The following is a 22738-nucleotide window of genomic DNA, read 5'->3' as shown; positions in this document are numbered from 1 at the left end:
CCTGTTTCTGAATTTGCTCCCCTTTTAGAAAATAATCTCTGCCTTTATTCCTCTAACCAAAGTGCATGACCATATACTTCCCGACATTGTAATCTGCCACTTCTATGCCCATTCTCCTAATCTGTCAAATCCTTCTGCAGCTTCCCTGCTTTCTCACCACTACTTGTCCCTCCAACTACATTTTAAATCATCTGCAAACTTGACCACAAACCCATCAATTCCATCATCCAGATTATTAGCATTTGAAATGAAAAGTCGTGGACTCAGCACTGACCCATGTGGAACACCTCTAGTTACCAACAGCTAACCAGAAAAGGCCCCCTATATTCTGTCTCTTTGTCTTGTGCCAGTTAGCCAATCTTCTGTCCATGCTACTATATTTCCAGTAATACCATGGCTCTTGTTTAACAGCCTCGTGTGACACCTTGTTAAAGGCCTTCGGAACATCCAAGTAAACAACATCCATTGACTCTCCTTTATCCATCCTGCCTGTCATTTCCTCACTAACAGTTCAAGAACATTTATTACCCCAACCATCAGGCTCTTGAACCAGTGGGGATAACTTCACTTGTCCCATCACTGAACTGTTTCCACAGCCAATGGGCTAGCTTTCAAGGACTCTTCAATCTCATGTTCTCGTATTTATTGCATTATTATTATTATTATTTTCTTTTTTATTTGTATAGTTTCTAGTCTTTTGCATTTTGGTTGTTTGACTACCCTGTTGGTGAGTCCTTCATTGATTCTCTTGTGATTCTTGGATTTACTGAGTATTCCTGCAAGAAAGTGAATCTCAGGGTTGTACATGGTGGCAAATGTGTACTTTGATAATAAATTTACTAAGAGCTTTGAACAGATTTGTCAGGCAAGGTTTCCCCTTAAGAAAACTATGCTGACTTTGGTCTACTTCATCATGTGCCTCCTAGTACTCTTGAAACCTCACCCTTAATGTACTTTTAACATCTTGCTAGCCACTAACATCAAGCTAACTGGCCTAGAATTTGCCTCCACCCCTTCTTGAAAGGTCACTATTAATGCATTCATAGTCTATTTAGCTACCTCTTTCAGAACACTGGTGTATAGTTCATCTGGTCCTGATGACTTATCTGTCTTCAGACTTCGGCTTCCCAAGCTCCTTTTCCTTTGTAATAGTGCCTATACTCAATTCTATCACTCTTGATTTTTCTGGCATACTGTTGATGTCTTCCATACTGAAGACTGGTGCTCTTCATGGACACCTCGCTCTGGTCTTCTGCCTGCTCTGGATCTCTTTATTGCTAGTTGCTGACAAGACATCAACCGTCTCGACTTCACCCACCCTGTTCCAATTCCAACCTCACTCCTTCCGAACACTCTGTTCTCCGCTCCCTCCGCATCAATCCCAACCTCACTATAAAACCCTCTGATAAGGGGGGAGCTGTTGTTGGCTGGCATACTGACCTCTACCTGGCCGAGGCACAGCAACAACTCTCTGATACTTCCTCTTATTTACCCTTTGATCATGACCCCACTAAGGAGGACCAGGCCATTGTCTCCTATACCATCACCAACCTTATCAGCTCTGGGGATCTCCCATCCATTACCACCAACCTCATAGTTCCCACACCCTGCACTTCCTGTTTCTACCTTCTACCCAAGGTCCACAAACCTGCCTGTCCAGGTAGACCTGTTGTCTCTGCTTGCTCCTGCCCCACTGAACTCATTTTTGCATACCTTGACACTGTCTTATCCCCCCTTGTTCAATCTCTTCCCACCTATGTTTGTGACACTTCTCATACTTTGAATTTTTTTTTAATGATTTTAAGTTCACTGGCCCCCACAGCCTTATTTTCACCATGGATGCCCAGTCACTATATACCTCTGTCCCCCACCGAGATGGTCTCGAAGCTCTTCGCTTCTTTTTGGATTCCAGACCTAACCAATTACCCTCTAACACCACTCTCCTCCATCTGGCAGAATTAGTTCTTACACTCAATAATTTCTCCTTTTGGCTCCTCCCACTTCCTCCAAACCAAGGGTGTAGCCATGGGCACCCGTATGGGTCCCAGTTATGCCTGCCTTTTTGTTGGCTTTGTGGAACAGTCCATGTTCCAAGTCTATACAGGTATCCATCCCCCTCTTTTCCTTCGCTACATCGACTGCATTGGCACTGCCTCCTGCATGCATGCTGAGCTCGTTGACTTCATCAGCTTTGCCTCCAACTTTCACCCTACCCTTAAATTTACCTGGTCCATTTCCGACACCTCCCTCCCCTTTCTTGATCTTTCTGTCTCCATCTCTGGAGACGGCCTATCTACTGATACCTACTATAAGTCTACAGACTCTCACAGCTACCTGGACTATTTCTCTTCCCACCCTGTCTCTTGCAAAAATGCTATCCCCTTCTCTCAATTCCTCTGTCTCCGCCGCATCTGCTCTCAGGATGAGGCTTTTCATTCCAGGACGAAGGAGATGTCTTCCTTTTTTAAACAAAGGGGCTTCCCTTCTTCCACCATCAACTCTGCTCTCAAACGCATCTCTCCCATTTCCCGCAGATCTGCCTTCACCCCATCCACCCGCCACCCCTCTCGGGATAGGGTTCCCCTTGTCCTCCCCTACCACCCCACCAGCCTCCAGGTCCAATGTATAATTCTCCGTAACTTCTGCCCCCTCCAATGGGATCCCACTACCAAGCACATCTTTCCCTCCCCCCACCCCTTCTGCTATGCGACTCTCTTGTCCACTCGTCCCCCTCATCCCTTCCCACCGATCTCCCTCCTGGCACTTATCCTTGTAAACGGAACAAGTGCTATACCTGCCCTTACAGTTCCTCCCTCACCATCATTCAGGGCCCCAGACAGTCCATCCAGGTGAGGCGACACTTCACCTGTGAGTCGGCTGGTGTGGTATACTGCATCCGGTGCTCCCGGTGTGGCCTTCTATATATCGGTGAGACCCGACGCAGACTGGGAGACCGTTTCACTGAACACCTATGCTCTGTCCGCCAGAAAAAGCAGGATCTCCCAGTGGCCACACATTTTAATTCCACGTTCCATTCCCATTCTGATATGTCTATCCATGGCCTCCTCTACTGTCAAAATGAATCCAAACTCAGGTTGGAGGAACAACACCTTATATACCGGCTGGGTAGCCTCCAACCTGATGGCATGAACGTTGACTTCTCTAACTTCTGTTAATGCCCCTCCTCCCCTTCTTACCTCATCCCTGACATATTTAGTTGTTTGCCTGTTCTCCATCTCACTCTGGTGCTTCCCCCCCCCCCTTCTCCCAAGCCCTCCCATCCCATGATCCTTTCCCTTCTCCAGCTCTGTATCACTTTTGCCTATCACCTTTCCAGCTCTTAGCTTCATCCCACTCCCTCCGGTCTTCTCCTATCATTTCGCATTTCCCCCTCCCCCCACTACTTTCAAATCTCTTACTATCTTTCCTTTCGGTTAGTCCTGACGAAGGGTCTCAGCCCAAAACGTCAACAGTGCTTCTCCTATAGATGCTGCCTGGCCTGCTGTGTTCCACCAGCATTTTGTGTGTGTTGTTTGAATTTCCAGCATCTGCAGATTTCCTCATGTTTGCTGGTGCAAAGTACTTGTTCTATTTGTCCACTATTTCTTTGTTCTCCATTACTATCTCTCCAACATTATTGTCCAGTGATGTCTGGTCTTGTCTCTTTTTTTTGTTCTTTATATATCCAAAAGAGCATTTGGTATCCTCTCATATTATTGCTAGCATACCTTCATATTTCACTCTTTCTCTTGTTGCTTTTTTTATTTGCCTTCTGTTGGTTGTGGTTTTTTAGAATTTCCCAATATCTTCTAGCTTCCCATTAATGATGCCAGGTAACGATGTTTAAAAATAGCATTACCCTCAGAATTATATGCCTTTAATTATCTGGTCCATGGGAAATACACAAGCCAAGTCTGATCAGCTTTGGTTGGACCACTTTGGGGAGGGTGTATAATGATTAATGGCCCGAAACACCTGATGATCCGAGGGTGCATTACTGACGATGTGTCCCAGTGCACACCCTGTTCGTTGAACCAAGTGGGGTCAGACCACGATAATGAAAGGTATGGACCAGATTAACCTGACTTCCCTATATAAGCCTAGCCGCCATAGCAGCTCATACTTCAAACTCTGCAGCCTAACCTCTCCCAGCCAAACATGTACATCCACCAGCCCTACACTCAAACCTAATCCTAAAGTCCAAAAGGGGCACACGCCCCGCCCCACAAACCCTAGGCACTCCCCGGTTAGCCCTGGCTTCAGCCCCACAAACCCTAAGCACACCCCGATTAACCCTTGCTAAACCCCCACAAACTGGATATCCTATGTCAAGAGGGGCAAGATTCAACAAAGGCAAGTGTTGGACTTGGTTAATTTTTGCTATATCGTATGCCCTTTTGCTTTTGTGCATTCTTTGACTTCCCTCATCAACCACAGTTGCCTCATCCTAGTTTTAGAATGCTTTCATTTTGGGATGAACCAACCCTCCATCTTCCATATTACTCCCAGAACCTCTCGCCATTGTTACTGTCATCCTTGCCTGTGTCCTCTTCCAATCAATTTTTGCCAGCACCTCTGTGATTACCTTTACTCAGCTGTAATACTGTTACATATGATTTTCGCCTCCCCCTCTCAAACTTAAGGGTGAATTCTATCATTATGATCACTGCCTTCTAAAGTTCCTTTGACTTAAGCACCCTAATCAAATCTGGGACATTACATAAAATGCAATCCAAAATGGCCTTTTCCCTAGTGAGCTTGACTGCAAGCTGCTTTTAAAAGCCATTTCATAAATATTCGATAAATTCTTTCTCTTGGTATCCAAAACCAACCTGATTTTCCCGATCTGCCTGCATGTTGAAATATCCCACGACTATCATAACATTGCCCTTTTACAAGCCGCACAACTTCATACTTGGCCGAATTCTAACCATCCGACAAGATGATCTGTCTTATATTTGTTAACTGTGTGTATTCAAATATAACCCCTTTAATCCTATATTCGAACCTTTTTCAGTTTTGTCTCCTTATTGTCTGAAGTTAAATCCTTATCCCTTTCTCAACTTTTTCTCTTATTCCTTGTTCCGGAGGCTTTAGTAACCTCTCCTGAACTCCTCTTCCCATTTGTTTTATCCAGTAAAAGTTGAAAACAATAGGACTTTGGGAAAGGACATCAATATTCTTGTTAAAGTGATTGGTGGGAAAATCCAACTAAAGCTATTAATTTTTTCAAGATGTTTGCTGTATTCCTATAACCTTAAGTTGGGGCAGGCTGGCCCAAGATGTACTTTCTAAATTTCAAATAGAATAGAGTAAGTCTCATTTTCATAAATGACGGATCTTTCAGAAAACTTGTTCAATTAAATTGCCTTTTAAAATTTATTCCTTGCTTCTGATGCAATGCACAGAATAATTTAAACACTATGAAATATAATCTTGAATCTTTCCACTTGTGCAAGTGTGAAGCATCTATCTTCACTGAATCAGAATAGTTCAGTTTCCATTCCTTTGAGGGAAGATGGAAATTTAAGACCTTATCACAGAATTGAAAAGTATTTCAAATAGTTATTACTTCCATTCTGCTTTCCCAAGAATTTGAGAATGTGGGAGAATAAAAATTAGAAGATTAACAAATGATATTTGGCATAAACTCTGTTCCTAAGTCATGGTTGGGTGGTGTATACATCAGGAAACTGTTAAATTTAGTTAGTTTGATATGTCAATGTTCTGTAGGGTGCTTCTTGATTTTTATTTTTCATCAAGTGTGTTATACATAAGAAGTGTATCTACCAGCTTTAGAAGTTACCCAAGTCTTTCAGTTGAATGTTACTTGACCCTGCCGCATCAAGAGATGTGATATAAATTTTCACAAATGTAGGTACTTTCTGACTGCATTAGCAGCTTTCAAAACACATAACATTGGAATAACCACATTTGATTTGCTATGTTCAGAGTATTTAAGTGTGAAACTTTAAAATTGACTTTGAGATAGGTACTTTATCGATCCATAAGGAAATTACTGTTGCACAGTAGCATTACAAGTACACAGATATACAAAATATTAGAAGAGGAGTAAGAAAGAATAAAAAAAGTTGCTTTAAAAATAAGATGTACAAGATTTACGTCAAAGTTTACAAGATTTCCAAGTTCATACTGGTAAGATAGATTATGGTAATTCTTGCACTTTTACAGTAATGGGTGCACATTCCCACCATACAGACAAGTATTGCTGGTAGTATTGCACAGGGTGTCTGCAATCAGTGTGGTAAACAGGTTAATAAGTCTAACAGGTGGGGGGTGGGGGGTGGTCATCACTTCTTCAGCTATAGGTTGAGTCGTTTATACAGCCTAATGGCGGAGGGTAAGAATGACTTTGTATCACAGTCTTTGGAGCAGGACAGTTGTCCTAGTCCTAAAAGTGCTCCTCTATTCAGTCATAGTGGCATGCAGAGGGTGAGAAACATTGTCCAGAATTTCCAGTATTTTCTGTAGGATGCTTTGTTACAGGAATCAAACTGGACACACTGGAGGTTGTGGTAGAACAGAGTCAGCCTTTCTAATCAGTTTATTGAGCCTGTAGGCATCACCTGTGATGCCATTACCCCAGCACATCACAGCCTAGAAGTTGGCAATGTGGTTGGCACCACCTACTGCCAACAACTTGTTGGTAGAATATTGGATGCAGATGTCAATATCATTGGTTTTATTCAGCATTTTAAATTTTCTTCAGAAGATGTAAAATAGTGTGGTTAAAAATTACGTCAGTTGATCGGGTACAGGGGCAATCATGCAATGGATTTAATAAGTGATAAAACTGTTTTGTTTGCATAGGTATGCAAGTCTTTATTTCTGCTGTGCTATTGAGGACCAGGACAATGAGCTCATAACACTTGAGATTATTCATCGTTACGTTGAACTTCTAGACAAGTATTTTGGAAGTGTGAGTTGAAATATTTAAATTCATTAAACATCTGAAATCCGCCTTCCTTAACTGCAGTTTATCCCTGTATGTATTATGCAGTGACTTTGGTAAAGAAAAATCTTAATACAAAGCATTAATATAATACTGGAGGAACAAACTATGTCAAACAGCATATATAGACGGGGATAATTTCATGCCTCATCAGGACTATTTATTCCCCTCCACAGATGCTGGCTGACTTGCTGAATTCCTCCAGCATTTTGTATGTGCTGCTCAAGATTTTCAGCATCGATAGAATCTCTTATTTAATCTTAATTCACAGCAAGGTTTTCATCAAATTTCTCACAATCCAACATCAGAATGGGTACTAGGAATAATTTGCAGGGCAGATAACAAATGTGGAGAGTGAAGCAATCTGTTTCAAGTCACTGACCACACATGCTCATCAGAACAATCATGCTCATTTGTCTCTCCATTGATGCATCATCATCTTAGATCATTATGATGAGTTGAGTTGACTTGCAGACTAGTTGAGTAATAGCCTCACAGTCTTGCTCAGGGAATCGCGTTGTACAGACAATATACCAGACTCCCTAGTCACAATTCTTGGGCTACTGTGTTTCACTGACTGGAAAGAGCCTTCAAGGCAGTTGGTACAAGTATTAATACCTTATTTATTACCCTAGGGTGTCCTCATGCTGTGCAATAGAGGAAGAAAGAAACTTACACCATTCTCTGAAATACAAACTTTACCATAGTAATTGTATCTTGTCCAACATGACTTGCACCAACACTGAGTGGAATTGGTGGAACTTTGAAGGACGTAGTTGCTAGATTAGGTATGTGGCAATTGATGAAGATAACAGCAGAACCTACCTGACACTGTCCTCTTTGACTAAATATGACAGTACTAATAAGAATGGTTATCATTTGTATTCTTCTCTTTCTATCATGATTGAGCCAGGAAAGTGACCCTACAGTGAAGAATGCTGCATCTTCCATGTATAACAATTAAGTTTCAATTTGCTGGAGGTGTTTTTTTTCTCTCTCTTGCCGGTAGAACACAATGTATCCAAGAATTGTGATAGTGGAGTCAGGTATGTTGTCTGTACAGTATGATTCTGTAAGTAAGACTTGTCAGGCTATTGGTCATTTGTGTATTCACCAAAAATAATGAGTGGCAAAATGATTGCTCAGGTAATGGATCAGGTCAAAACTCTGCTGTCCTGCGAAATATGTTTCTATTTCTCAGGATTAAATTTGCATTCATGTAACTCAAGCTTTCCTGCTGACTGAAACTGTGATCAAACTTGGTATCAACTGCAAACTTTACCATCCGTTGCATATTTGCTCTAAATTATTAATAGCTATTGACAAAGAAAAGTTCAGGATACTGAACTGTGCCACTGTACCAACCTTCTTGTTCCACAAATACCTGCCATCAAATTGTCTTTAAATTCCTACTGTTAGTATTTTTCCTTGGATTTTCTTTTTTGATTTGCTTGTCAGGTTGGGATTATATCAAATCCTTGCTAAAATTCATGCACCCAAACAAAAATTAAATCATATTTGTCAGGTATTACCTTCCTTTAACAGATCCTTGTTGACTGTGATTAGTTCATGCTTTTCTTAATGGATGTTTATATTGTTCGTGTAGATTGCAGTAATTTATTCATCACTGAAGTTAACTAATTGCCTATAATTGTCTTTAGCATCCACATTTTAGAATTCTTCTAGATGTTCAGTGTTACTTCTCTCTTAGCTAGGGAAGATTGAAAAATTACATCTTGAATCTTCAATTTTTTCCCATGCTTTTAACTACCTGGAAATAATTTAATTTGATTTATCTGCTTTCAAAAATGCCAAAAGTCCTTAATACTTTCTCCATGGGAACTACTTTTGGAAGTAGTTACTATGTTTCTCACATTTTTCACAATGTTAAAAAGAAAGTAAAATATAACAATGCTCATTGTAATTATGTGCTTTTACATGCACCCTAGAAATTTTATATTTTTGGTGCTGTGTGAAATATCTGATTTGATTATACACAACTATTTAAATTTGTAACTGTTTGAGTAGAATAAATGAAATATTGAATTAAGTTACCTGGACTGAGTTCTAAATATAGTTACATTATAGTATCTACATTTGGGTAACACATTTGTCTTTATTTACGCTTTTTGAAGGTCTGTGAGCTCGACATTATCTTTAACTTTGAAAAGGCTTATTTTATCTTGGATGAGTTCCTGTTAGGAGGTGAGGTTCAGGAGACATCAAAGAAGAATGTACTCAAGGCAATCGAACAAGCTGATCTGTTACAAGAGGTAAGATTTAAAGAATGTGCTTGCTGGGAGAAATTGTCACCTTTAGTACTAACCCGAATTTGAAAGTAAGACTTGGATTGCTGAGCACCATCTTTGTTAATCCCTTTGTTTGGATTTGTGATTTGCGCATGATTTAAAGCTACATGTTTGTCTTGTGACAAAATATGGAGGCACAAGTAGAATTTATTAAAATTCTTTGTATATGTGTAAAGGGACATGAGTCTTTGCATGCTTTTCTAGATTAGTCAACATTTGGTGTTATACATTTGTCTGGGTCTGATTAATCGGAGCCATTGGACCTTCAGATGAATGCAATTGTCCTTGGGGGTGAAGTCTCATTATGAAACAAACAATAGATTGTACTTTTGCCTTTACGTCTGCCGCTTTTTATTGTCTTTTCACTAAGAGCTTTGCTTTTTTTGGGTTTGACATATTAATCTAGTTCCTCTGTAATTAATCTCATTTTGCTGTGTTGTCCCAGTGTTGAAATTTGGGAGAGTCAGATTCCCAGATATTCTATACTCTGTGCCATTGTGTAGAGCTACAACTTTTCAGCAAATCAGTCATCAAGGCAACTTGGTAACTAATCATAGCTGCATGCCTTATGCAGAGTTTAGACCCTTCTGTAGTGCAGTCCCTTAGTTATTACTGCTAGATTTTTGCATGAAGACATTAGAAAAGGGGACTGCAGTCTCATTACTTACTGTCTGCCTGTTGAGGCATAAATATTCTGCTTGTCCCAGAACTGTGACAAGTTCCGTATCTCATCTATCATTTATTCTTCCTATGCAGCACCAGCTTTATTGTAACCTGATTAGTGCTAGAAGCTTAATGATTTTGACTTACTTCTGCCTGCTGAGCTCCATGGGTTCCACTCCACTGCTCACCCCATATTCTCTTAACTCATCCTCTCTCTTTGCCTTTGGCCATTATTGCTCTCTAGTTGACTTGGATTGATACAAATACTTCATGACACTATTCCAAGATGAAAAAGGATCTAGTGCTTTCCCAGTGTATATGACGAATAAACTCTTCTCAGGCTTCTAGCCAGGTTCGGGTATCAATTATAACTGATGAAGGTGGCAGGGTTTGTCATTGAAACGTCAATTATAATTGATGCTTGTACCCGGCTGGAAGCCCGAGAAGAGTTTATTCGCTATTCCAAGATATTTAATTGAATTGACTTTTATTTACATGAGGAGTAAAAATTTTACATCTCCATATAAATGTGCAATTTGTAGTAATATGTAATAAATAGTAAGTACAACAGGACAGTCAGTATAACAAAGAAGTACAGTTATCAGCATGAATTAAACAGTCTGATGGCTTGGTGGAAGAAGCTGTCCCGGAGCTTGTTGGTCCTAGCTTTTATGCTATGGTACCATTTCCGACATGGTAGCAACTGGAGCAGTTGGAGTTGGGGTGACTCGGGTCCCCAAAGATCTTTTTTACATACCCGTCTTTGTAAATGGCTTGAATAGTGGGAAGTTCACATCTACAGATATGCTTGGCTGTCCGCACCACTTTCTGCAGAGTCCTGTGATTGAGGGAAGTACAGTTCCCATACCAGGCAGTAATGCAGCCAGTCAGGATGCTCTCAGTTGTGCTCCTGTAGAAAGTTCTTAGGAATTGGGGGCCCATACCAAACTTCCTCAACTGTCTGAGGTGACAGAGGCACTGTTGTGCCTTTTTCTCCACGCAGCTGGTATGCACAGACCATGTGAGATCCTTGGTGATGTTTATGGAGAGGAACATAAAGCTGTTCACCCTCTCAACCCCAGATCCATTGATGTAAATAGGGTCTAATTTGTCTCCATTCCTGCTGTAGTCCACAACCAGTTCCTTTGTTTTTGCAACATTGAGATAGAGGTTGTTTTCTTGACACCACTGTTTCAGGGAAGGTTTCTCTTGTGTCAAATCTTGAAAATTACTGCTGTACTGCTTGGGGGAGTTTGTTGCACGGTGGTTGGCATATTTCTTGCATAACAGTGATTTTTTATGGCAGTTAAAGATGTGAAAGCATAATTTCACAAATGCACATGTTTTAAAATGGTGGGCAGTGAATAAAGGTCTCGCAAGTAAAAGTCAATCCTGACCTTGGGTTAGTATTGTTAAAGATTGATACAAATACGCAAAAGACTACAGATGCTGAAAAGTACTCAGCAGGTTAAGTAGCATATGGGAAGAGTGATTTAGAAGTTAATGTTTTAGCACTCGTACTGGAGAGGTTGTTTCTTTTTGATCTAAAAGTTTCTCAACTCTTGGATCACAAACATTAAACCCTTGCTTCGTGAAGTGTAACTAGCATAAAGGTAGCTTGAGTTTCTGGTGTCAGATCCTTGTGAAGGACTACCACAAAGTCCATAAGCTTAAAAAAGGAAGAGAAATTTGTTAAATCTAGATATTTAATCTTAATTCAAGATTAAATTTATTAAATCTTATCCATTGGATTTGATATGCCAGTCTTTAATTTTAGACCAGAGTCAAACCTATACAAAATTAAATGATAATATAAAGTTAACAGCTACAAGAACTATTTGCGTTCATACTTGCCTTTAACAAAGACATTAGGAGGCAGATTTTGGAAAGGTCCAAAAATAACTGAGTTGTTGTCACGAGTAATTTCCAAATTCCTGAAGATTGATTGGTGCCTCTTAGTGCAAAAGGTTTAGATGGAGTGGAATTTGTTAGGTGTTTTCAGAAAGGATTGCTGACACAGTATGCAGTTAGATGGACAAGAGTGGAAGCCATACTGGATCTGGTGCTAGGAAACAAACCAGGTTAGGTGTCAGATCTCTCAGTGGGGTGATCATTTCAGAGTCAGTGACCACAACCCTGACCTTTACCATAGACTTGGAGAGGGACAAGCAGTATGGGTAAGTATTTTATTGGGGGAGGGTGAATTTTGATGCTGTAGGCAGAAACTTTGGAGCATAAAATGGAATGGATGTATTTGGGGGAAATACACAATGGAAATGTGCAGGTTGTTTAGAGAGCGTTTGCTTAGGGTTTTGGATGTTTGTCCCATGAAGCAAGGAAAGGATAGTGGCCTTGGAGAGCCATGATTGATAAGAGATGTGAAACGTAGTTAAGAGGAAGAAAGAAGTTTATTTGAGGTTTAAGAAACAAGGGTCAGACAGTGTTTTAGTGTTTAAAAGGTAGCCAGGAAAGAAGCTAAAAATGGACTTTGGTGAGAAGGCCTTGGCAAGTAGGATTAATGAAAAACCCTAGGATTTCTACATGTATGTGAAGAATAGGAGGATGACTAGTGATGGGAGGGCTAATCAGCTATACAAGAGGAAATATGCCTGGAATCGGAAGAGGTAGGGGAAGGCCTCAATGAATACTTTGCTTCAGTATTCACCAGTCAGAGGGACATTGATGTGAGGAAAAGTCTGATATCGTAGAACATGTCGATTTTAAGCAAGAGAATGTGCTGGAAATTTTGAAAGACATTAGGGTAGATAAGTCCCTAGGGATTTACTCTAGCTTACTATGGGAAGTGAGGGAAAGAGATTGCTGAATCTTGAGATGATCCTTGCATCTTTACTTGGTACAGGAGTAGTAACAGATAATTGGTGTGGCAAATGTTATTCCTTCATTCAGGAAAGAAAAGGGATGACCCTGGGAATTGTCACAGCAGGAACCTTGCACTCAGTGTCAATAAGACCAAGGAACTGATTGTGATTCAGGAAGGACAAGTCGAGGTAATACACCCATCCTCATTGAAGAGTCAGCAGGGGAAAGGGTGAGCAGGTTCAAGTTCCTGGGTGTCAACATCTCTGAGGATCTATTTTGTGCCTGACATATTGATGCAATTATAAAGAGGGCTATATTTGAAGAGATCGGTATGTCACCCAAGACTAGCAAATTTTTACCTACGTACCAGGGAGTGCATTCTAACTGGTTGCATCACCATCTGGTATGGAGGGAACTCTGCATGTGATTGAGAAAAGCTGCAGAAGATCATAAACTGGTGCCTTATTGCTAACAATAGAGGAGTCATAGGAGCCTGAAGACACATTCAGCGACTTCTCCTCAGCTATTGGATTTCTGAATGGACAATAAACTCATGAACACTACCTTTAGTATTTTTTTACCTCTCTTTGCCCCACTTATTTTTTTGTAAGTACTTATTGTAATTTAGTTATTATTTATTTCACTGTACTGCTGCTATAAAACATGAAATTTCACAACATATCCTAGTGATATTAAATCTGATTTTTGAATAATAGAGCATTGAGTCTTATTTCAATGGTGGGCAAATTATGGGAGAAGTTTCTCAGAGACATGATTTGTGAGCATTTGTTAAAGCATAACCGGATCAGAAATAGTCACCATGGCTTGGTGCCTCGTGATCCTGCTTGAATTAACTGAGGATGTGATAAAGCACATTGATGAAGGTAGAGCAGAGGGTGCAGTGTATCTGGAATTTGCTAAGGTGTTTGACAAGATACCACAGAGTAGGCTCATTCAGAAAGTCAGGAGGCATGGGATCCAGGGAAAGGGAAACATGGCTGCGTGAGGTCAGAATTAGCTTAGGTGGAGGGTAGTATAATGTGGAGCATCTTCTGCCTGGAGGTTGTTAACCAGGGGTGTTTTGGATCAAAACACCATAAGACAGGAGCAGATTGTTACCCCTTAGTAATAATAATCAGTCAGGCACAGAAAAAATCTGTATTTATTGAAAAATACCTTTATTGTCTCAGCTATAAAGCACATAAATTTACACAACCAACAACCTGTGTGCACACCTACCAAGTATCCCTGACCCTCCTGAACAGGTAATACCTGGGAAAGGAGTCTACGTTCTGATTTGGAGTCCTCCATGTTGATGATGGTTGGTCTCCGGAGAGGTGTTGCTGCTTGAAAAGGAAGGTGTTGCTGCTGTATAAAATCATCTATTTTTATACTTTTCCTTATCACGTCAGTTTTGTTGGCTCAGTCATCTGACTGACCTGTGTCAAATACTCATTGGATGTAGCCCAGGGCTACAAGCAGTATTGTTCTATAGCCTTCATGCCATAGGTGACTACTTTTGTTCTTTGACTCTGATTGTTTCAAACTAGTCAAACTGGGTGACAAAGGCACTGAGCCTGGATGAAGAAATTGCTTCTGCCATTTTATATAAACAGGTTCTTACTTGAGAATGGCTTGAGGTTTAGCAGATCATTGGCAGAAACTCCTTGTGTCCATGTTCAGTTGCTCTGATTAAGATATCCAAGAGCAAGAATCAGTTTATAAAACAGTTCTCAATATGGCATCTGCAAGGACAGTCTCAGCAAATGAGACTGATTCCTTTCCTGTTTGCTGATTGTCTTTCTTTCTGTTCAACAAGGCTTAGGCCATTCAGCCCTTTAGGTCTGCTCCATCATTTTATTATGACTTATTTTCCTTATCAACTCCATTCACCTGGAGTCAACCTATACCTGGGGAAGTGATGAACCCCCTCCTCTTGGACTGTTTGAGGTAATTTTTTCTATACTTTTTACTTTTTTGATATTTGTATATCTCTGTGCTTGTAATACTACTGTGACACTGTAATTTCCTCAGTGAAGTATCTATTTATTTTGTAGTCTTTGCAAAGTGAATGTTGACTTTGCTTTTACCTTCCTTGCCACCAACTTAACCTGCAAGTTAACCTTTGGAGAATCCTCCATAAGGACTCCTAAGTCCTTTTTCACCTGCATATAAAAATGGAAGAATATGGATATTGTGTAGGCAGAAGAGATTATTTAGCCATTAATTATTAATTTAATTGGTTAGGCACAAATTTGTGGGCCAAATGGTTTGTTTCTGTGATGTACTATTCCATATTTTAACTCTAATTTCTGAATTTTCTCACTCTTTAGAAAGTAGTCTTTGCCTTTAAACCTACTGAAGTGCATGATCATACAGTTACCAACACTATCTGCTTCTTCTTTGTCCATTCTCCTAATCTTTCCACGTCCTTCTGGAGACTCATTGCTTCCTCAACACAACTTGTTCATATCTTCATATCTTCAAACTTGGCCACAAAGACATCAATTCTGTCATCCAAATTATTGACATATAATGTGAAAAGAACAGTTTCCAATATCGACCCCTGTCAAACAGGCAGCCAACCAGGAAAAAAAAACTCTTTGCTTCCTGCCAGTCAGCAAATCTAGTAATATTTGTATTTTTCCTGGGATACCATGGGCTCTTGTACTGTTTAGCAGCCTCATGTGTAGCACCTTCTCTAATTGTGCTATAAGATCACCTACCCTATTCTGTATACTGCATGTGTTCAAATATAACACTTTGAGTCCTGTATTTATCATCCTTTTCATTTTTATCCCCATGTTGCACTTCAGTTCAGGGGCAAAGAAGTGGCAGATGAAATACAGTGTGAGCAAGTGTATGGTCATGCATATAAAATGAAAGAGTTGACTATTTTCTGAATGGAGAAAAAAGTACGAGAAACTGAGACACAAAGGGATTTGGGAGTCCTTGTACAGGATTCCCTAAAGGTTAATTTGCAGGTTGAAGCTGTGGTGAGGAAGGCAAAAGTGATGCTAGCATTCAATTCATGATTCCAGGATTGAATGGCTAGTCATATGAAGAGTGTTTCATTGATCTGGGCCTGTGTTCACTAGAACTTAGAAGAATGAGGGGTGACTTAATTGAAACCTATTGAATGGTAAAAGGCCTTGATAGAGTGAATGTGGGGAGGCTATTTCCTATGTGAGACAGTCTAAGACCAAAGGATTCAGCCTCAGAACAGCAGGGTGTCCTTTTAGAATGGAGATGAGGAATTTGTTTAGCCAGAGGTTGACAAATCTGTGGAATTCATTGCCATTGGCAGCAGTGGAGGCCCAATCTTCATGTATATTTAGGACAGAAGTTTATAGATTCTTCATTGAGGGCATGAAGGGATATGGGGGCAAGGCAGGAGATTGAAGCTGAGAGGGGAAAATGGATCAGCCATAATGAAATGGACTTTCTTGGGGGCGCTAGATGGAGTAGGTCGCATTTTGTCTCTGCTCCGTTCATTTTTCAATTTCCTTACCACCCTTTTATTATCTATATCAAAATGTTTATAGCACCTTTATATGCTTGAATTCTGAATTTTAATTGAAAGGAGGAGTCTTTGATCAGCCTAAACAGTCTCAACTTATTTTGGAGGCTATCTCGAATCTTTTGGATGAAAAACTTGATAAAAGATTTGCTGCTTTGGAAGTAATGTTAAAGGTAGATTGGCAGCACTTGAAAAGGAGAATGAAAAACAGGAATGGCAAATTTCAGAGCTTAACTGAAGCTGGGAAACAGATTGCAGTTTGAATTCTTTGGAAAAGAAATTAACTTCGACCACTCATACATTAGAGCAGTGTAAAGTCAAGATTATTGATTTGAAGAGTCGTAGTCGCAGACAGAATTTGTGAATAATAGGACTCAGTGAAGACATTGAGAGCAAGGATCTTACTAAATTTTCTTCCCTCAATTCTTAATGGCGGGTCTTTGGCTTGGAGGCTTTTTCTTCTCCTGTATTCGACTGTGCAGATTGGACATTGAGACCCAAACTGTCGAAAGAGTTAAAACTGCGCCGTGATTCTTCAATTTCACTATGTGAATACTAAGGAGCACTTAATTCAAATTGCTCATCGGATAAGACTTACTGAACATCAAAATCTTAAGTTTCGTCCGGTTGAAGATGATTGTCTTTAGGTAATACAAGAAAGATTGCGTTTTAAATCAGTGATGTCGGAATTGTATCAAAGGAATTTCCAACCGCTTTGCTATACCCCGCTCGTCTAAGGGTTGTTCTGCCTGATAAATCGTTTAAATGGTTTAAATCTGTGGATGACTCACAACAATTTCTTGAGGATTGTTGTTTGAGCTCGGATGTCTAATAAATTTACCGTTCCTTTATGTTTGTATACATCTGGATTATTAGTTAATAACCAGCTTATATATTTGGACATTTTAAATTTGTAGAACTTTGCCCTTGGGCTGATTCTACTCGTACTTTGTTTTGGTGTACGAATATTTATTATGCTTCTATGTTAAAGTTCCTTTATTATTTTTACTTTTATTTTTAATTGTTCATTTTTGAAAATTATTAAGATTTTGACTTGGTGATTATTTGTTTTTCTTGAAATATTATTAAGATTGTATTCATTTTTTGTCTATTAAAATGGTCTGCGAATGGCTGTCTTTTTCTTAACTTGTGTTCGGCATTCCTTTCGCAATGTTTTGACTCTGGGTGGTTTTTTTAAAAAAAATTTTAAAATTTGGAGACTTGCCCTCAAGAGAGATGGGGTAGGGAGGTTCTTAGATAGTTTTCTGGCTGTCTGTTGGCCAGGTTTCGGGTCTTTGTGGGTGGGGGGTGGAATTTTTAGTTTAGTGTTTTTTGTTTGGGCTGATTTAAAACTACAAAAATGTCTGTATTGTTGTAACTTCCATTTCCTCTTTAGACTTTTTTCCTGATTGATGAGTTTCCTATGCATTATGGTTAACCCTTTACCTACTATGTGGTTTATTTAAGAAAAATGGATAATAATAACTTTGTTTCATGGAACATGAACGGCTTGAATTATCCAATTAAACAGAAGAAGCTTTTTAAAATTTTTCACAGATTGAATGCTCAGATTATTCTTGCTCAGGAGACTTGGGTGAGGAAGGAGGATAATCAGTGTTTTTTAGGTTTTGGAAAAGACAACAGTTTTATTCTAACACATCAACTAAAATGAAAGGTGGTTCTGATTTTTTTATAGACTCCCCAATCTCATTTGTTCATTATGATACAATCTCAGACCCATATGGTAGATTTCTGTTAATTACTGGTTTACTTTATTACCAAAAAGTAGTTTTGGTTAATATTTATGCACCAAATACTGACTATACTGAATTTTTTAAAGCATTTATTTGTATCGCTTCCCAATTTAAATGAATATATGTTAATAATGGGTGGAGATTTTAATTGTTGTCTGAACCCTATGATGGATAGGTCTGCGCCCAATCAGGTACTACCAAACAAATTTGCTATTTTTTATTAATTCCTTTAGAGGTTTGGAGGTTTTTAACATCCTAATGATAAAGAGTTCTCTTTCTTTTCTCATGTATATCATTTTTCATTTTCAGTCTTTTTTTATTGATTTTCCAATAGAGAAAAAAATACAGATCAGAGGAGAAGTTTTGGCAAACTCATAATACAAAAGACGTAAAAACAACAAAATATACTGTCAAAGTCAGTTAATTATAATATTAAACTATTGTATATAGTATATAAACAAGAAACCACAACTCCTCGACAAATCGTAAAGAAAAAAAAATTGGAAATTTTATTAATAAAGAGAAAAAAACCCTGCTAAACTAACCTAAAACAAAAAGAAAGAAAGAAAGATTGGGCAGTCCATTTGAGGATAAAATTAGAAAAGAAAAGAAGAAAGAAAATGTCCTTCTAGTCATCTCCAAACCTTCATGGTTAAGGAAAATTTTTCCTTAAATTTAAAAAAAAAAGAGAAAAAGTATTAAATCATATGAAAATATTGGATAAAGGATCGCCAGACTTGCTCAAAGTTAAAAGATGTGTCAAACGTCCAGCTTCTAATTTTTTCCAAATTTAAACAGGACATAATGGAGGAGAGCCAGTTAAAAACAGTAGGTGGATTAGAATCTTTCCAGTATAACACAATAGCTCTCCTAGCCAGTAAAGTTGAAAAGGCCATCACGTATTGAGTAGAAGCAGGAACTCTTCCTGTTCACGCTGGAAAATTCCCAAAGATTGCCGCAAGTGAATTGGGTTGTAAATTCACACCTATAACTTTTGATAATATCCTAAACACATCTCTCCAAAAATTATTTAACTTTACACAGGACCAAAACATATGAGTTAGAATTGCATCTGTCACATCTGTCATATATTAGAAAAAATATGCGCTAATTTATCTTTTGACATATGGGCCCTGTATACTGTCTTAAACTAAATTAAGGAGTGACGTACACAGAGGAATTATTAACTAGATAATAAATTTTACTCCATTGATCATCTGAAAATTAATGTTGATGTTCTGTTTCCCAAGTATGTTTAATCTTATCATTAGGCATCATACGTGCATTCATTAACTGCTTATATATAATAGCTATTAATCGTTTTTGAAATGGTTGAAGCTGAAAAATAGCATAAACCAAATTTGATGAATAAACCAAAGGATAGTTCAATAAAAAATCACAAAAAATTCCTAATTTGTAAATATCTTTAAAAAAGTGTACTAGATATATCATATTTATCCATTAACTGCAAAAAAGACATTAAACAATCCTCTGAAAACAAATCTAAAAATTTTTATTCCTAGTTTTCCATATTAAAAAAAGCCTTATCCAGAGTTGATGGTTTAAAGAAAAAGTTAGAATAGATAGTACTACAGAGTACAAAGTTATTTAATTCAAAAAATCTACGAAACTGAAATCAAGTTTTTAAAGTATGTTTAACAATAGGACTAAGACCTTGTCTACCTATCCTGGAGAACAAAAAAGGAAGAGGAGCTCCTGGTAAAGAAGCTAAAGAAAACCCCCTCACCGAATTATCCTCCAAATGTAACCATGAAGGGCAATCCTGGTTATATATACCATGAATCCAAAAGGTGATATAACGAATATTAATTGCCTAATAATAAAATCTAAAGTTTGGTAGCACCAGTCCTCCATCTTTTTTTGATTTTTGCAATAAAAATTTATTCACTCTGGAGCTTTTATTCTTCCAAATGTAAGACAAGATCGCAGGATCTGTTTTATCAAAAAATATTTTCGAAACAAAAGATAGAACTGCTTGAAATGTATATAAAAAAATTTTTGGTAAAGTAACCATTTTTATAGCATTTATTCCACCAATTAATGACATCGGCGACCATTTAGAAAACACTTGTTGAGTATATACAATTAGAGGGGAAAAATTATACTTGTATAGATCTTTAAAATTTTTAGTAATATTAATACCGTAAGTAAAATAGTTTTTAGCAATATTAAAAGGTATTTGATCATAATCAGAATAGTTATTAATAGGAAATGCGTCACTTTTATGTAAATTGAGTTTATATACAGGAAAAAATACTAAATTCCGTAAATGTAGATAACATAAAAGGATTAGATTTCTTAGGTTCTGAAATGTAAACTAATAAATTATCTGCATATAATGAAACCTTATGTAATTCATCTCCTCTCCTAATACCCTGCACAGAATTAGAATCCTAAGTGGGATAGCAAGTGGTTCTAAAACCAAATTAAATAATAATGGACTGAGGACAACCCTGATGTCCTCTATATAATCTAAAATAAGGTGACTTCGATTATTAGTTATAATCGCAGCCACTCGGGCTTGATAAATCAGCTTAATCCAGGAAATAAATCCAGGACTGAAATTAAACCTCTTCAAAACCTGAAACAGATAATGCCACGCCACCCTATCAAAAGCTTTCTCTGCATCCAGAGACACCATACATTCAGATTTCTTAACTAAGGGGGGAATAAATTTAACAGTCTTTGAATATTAAAATATAAATACCTGTTTTTAATAAATCCAGTTTGATCATTTGAGATAACAGTAGGCAAGATATTCTCAAGTATATTGGCTGGAATCTTAGAATTTTAAAAATCTACATTCAGTAAAGAAATGGGTCTATAAGATGCACATTCCGATAAATCTTTTCCTTTTTTAGGAATCAATGAAATTAATGCCTTTTAAAAAAAATTTTCAGAAGATTCCCAGAGAGTATAGAATCAGTAAAAGTTTGAAGATGTGGTGTTAATATTTCATGGAAAGTCTTGTAAAATTCCACTGTATAACCATCTGATGCACGGGCTTTCCCTAATTGCATAGAGGATATAGCTTTAGCTATCTCCTCTTGTTTAATAGGTGTATCTAATATATCAACATCTTGAGTCAAAATTTTGGATATATTTAGTTTTTGCAAAAATCTATTCATAATAATAGTATTGTCAGATAAATCAGATTTATAAAGATTAGAGTAGAAATCCATAAATCTTATTAATTTCATAAGGATCTAAGGTTTCAGTTCTATCTGGTCTACAACTTTTTAAAAATCTATCTTCTAACCATACCAGCCTTTAACTGACCAGCCAAAAGTTTCCCTGACTTATCTCCATGTATATAAAATAGACTTTTAGATTTAAGAATTTGCTGTTCAATGGGAAAGGTCAAAAGCAAATCATATTGTGATTGAAGTTCGACCTGTAACCCCCTGGGTCGCCTCAGGCTTGCTCAGCTCGTTCTCGTCTAGCGGAAGCAGCCTTCGGCCCCGACAATCTGGGTAATCAGCTGGTGTGGATGCTGTGTGATGTCCCCGCCTCGCCCAAAAACAGACAGTACACCATAAGCGATTAAATGAGTACAATTTATAAAGGTTACTATAACTAAGTGATTAATAATGATACAGTATATATGAAGAGAAAAAATAAAGAAAAGGCGCCAAACTTATCAAAGTCCAAACCACTTCGTGCACAACCGTTGGAGCTCAATTACTGAAGTCTTCTGGCCACCATTCGATCCCCTCCGAACTCCTCGACTCGCAGCTCAGGACCCACCGAGTGGTCAACCAAGCACATCTAGTTTCATCCCCCCTCCTCGGGCCTCCTGGCCTCGGACCCCCGCTTGGGGTCCGTTCCTCGCCCATCTTACAGCATTGCGTCCTCTCTCTCGACCCCCTCGTGCTGATCTGCCCAAAAGCCCGTCAACTAAAGCTTACAGACTCAGAAGAAAGAACATTAATCCGCATTTGGTTTACAAAGGAATACAATTCTCCCAGCACTCTCTCTTGCAACAAAGAAACATTCCTGCTAGTTAACAAAACAAAGCCCTTTTGATTACATACACAGTAACAAAGAAAAAAGAAACCCCCCTTTACAGACCCTTATATAGGTCTTCAGTAGGTTGAACTGAATATGCTTTCTCTATCTCTCATTTTATTAGTAAGCTCTGACAGTTCTGCTTTAGTTTTCTTTCTTAAAGCTGCTGAGTATGAAATTATCTGTCCCCTAAGAAAACATTTCATCGTGTCCCATATAATATAAATTTGACATTCCTTCAGTTGTATAAAATTTAAAAAATAGAGAAATTTGTTCCTTAATAAAACTAACAAAAGCCAGATCCTGTAACAATACGGGATTCAATCTCCACTGACATTTTCAAAAAGCTATTCGAAAGCTTCAGGGTTAATTTCAAAGGCGTGTGATCCGACAACGCAATGATGTCATACACACAGTCAACAACGGAGTGTAACAAACGTGTGTCTAGAAAAAAGTAATCAATTCTAGAGTATTTATGATGAACGTGTGGGGGGAAAAGAAAAATCTTTGTTGTTAGGGTGTTTATATTTCCAGATATCGACCAGGCCATATTCTAGTAAAAAAAAGAATTAATACATGCCGCCACTTTGTTAGGAAGCGACAAATTGGTTGTTGACCTGACAATCGCCGGGTTCAAACAGCAATTAAAGTCACCACCCATAATCAACTT

At 38.4% G+C, this 22738-nt stretch overlaps 1 protein-coding gene across 4 annotated transcripts in view; it reads left to right on the top strand.

Annotated features, from left to right (window-relative positions):
• Positions 1–22738, top strand: part of LOC132393013 (AP-1 complex subunit sigma-2) — a 75066-nt gene that overhangs the window by 16151 nt on the left and 36177 nt on the right. For all 4 annotated transcript variants that reach the window (XM_059967702.1, XM_059967703.1, XM_059967705.1 and 1 more), the window contains exons 3-4: positions 6832–6940; positions 9109–9246. In XM_059967702.1, the coding sequence (XP_059823685.1) occupies positions 6832–6940; positions 9109–9246 (247 nt within the window). The remainder of the gene's footprint in view (positions 1–6831; positions 6941–9108; positions 9247–22738) is intronic.

Source organism: Hypanus sabinus, chromosome 4 (assembly GCF_030144855.1).
Source record: "Hypanus sabinus isolate sHypSab1 chromosome 4, sHypSab1.hap1, whole genome shotgun sequence".
NCBI lineage: Eukaryota > Metazoa > Chordata > Chondrichthyes > Myliobatiformes > Dasyatidae > Hypanus > Hypanus sabinus.
This window is presented reverse-complemented; position numbering and strand designations above follow the sequence as displayed.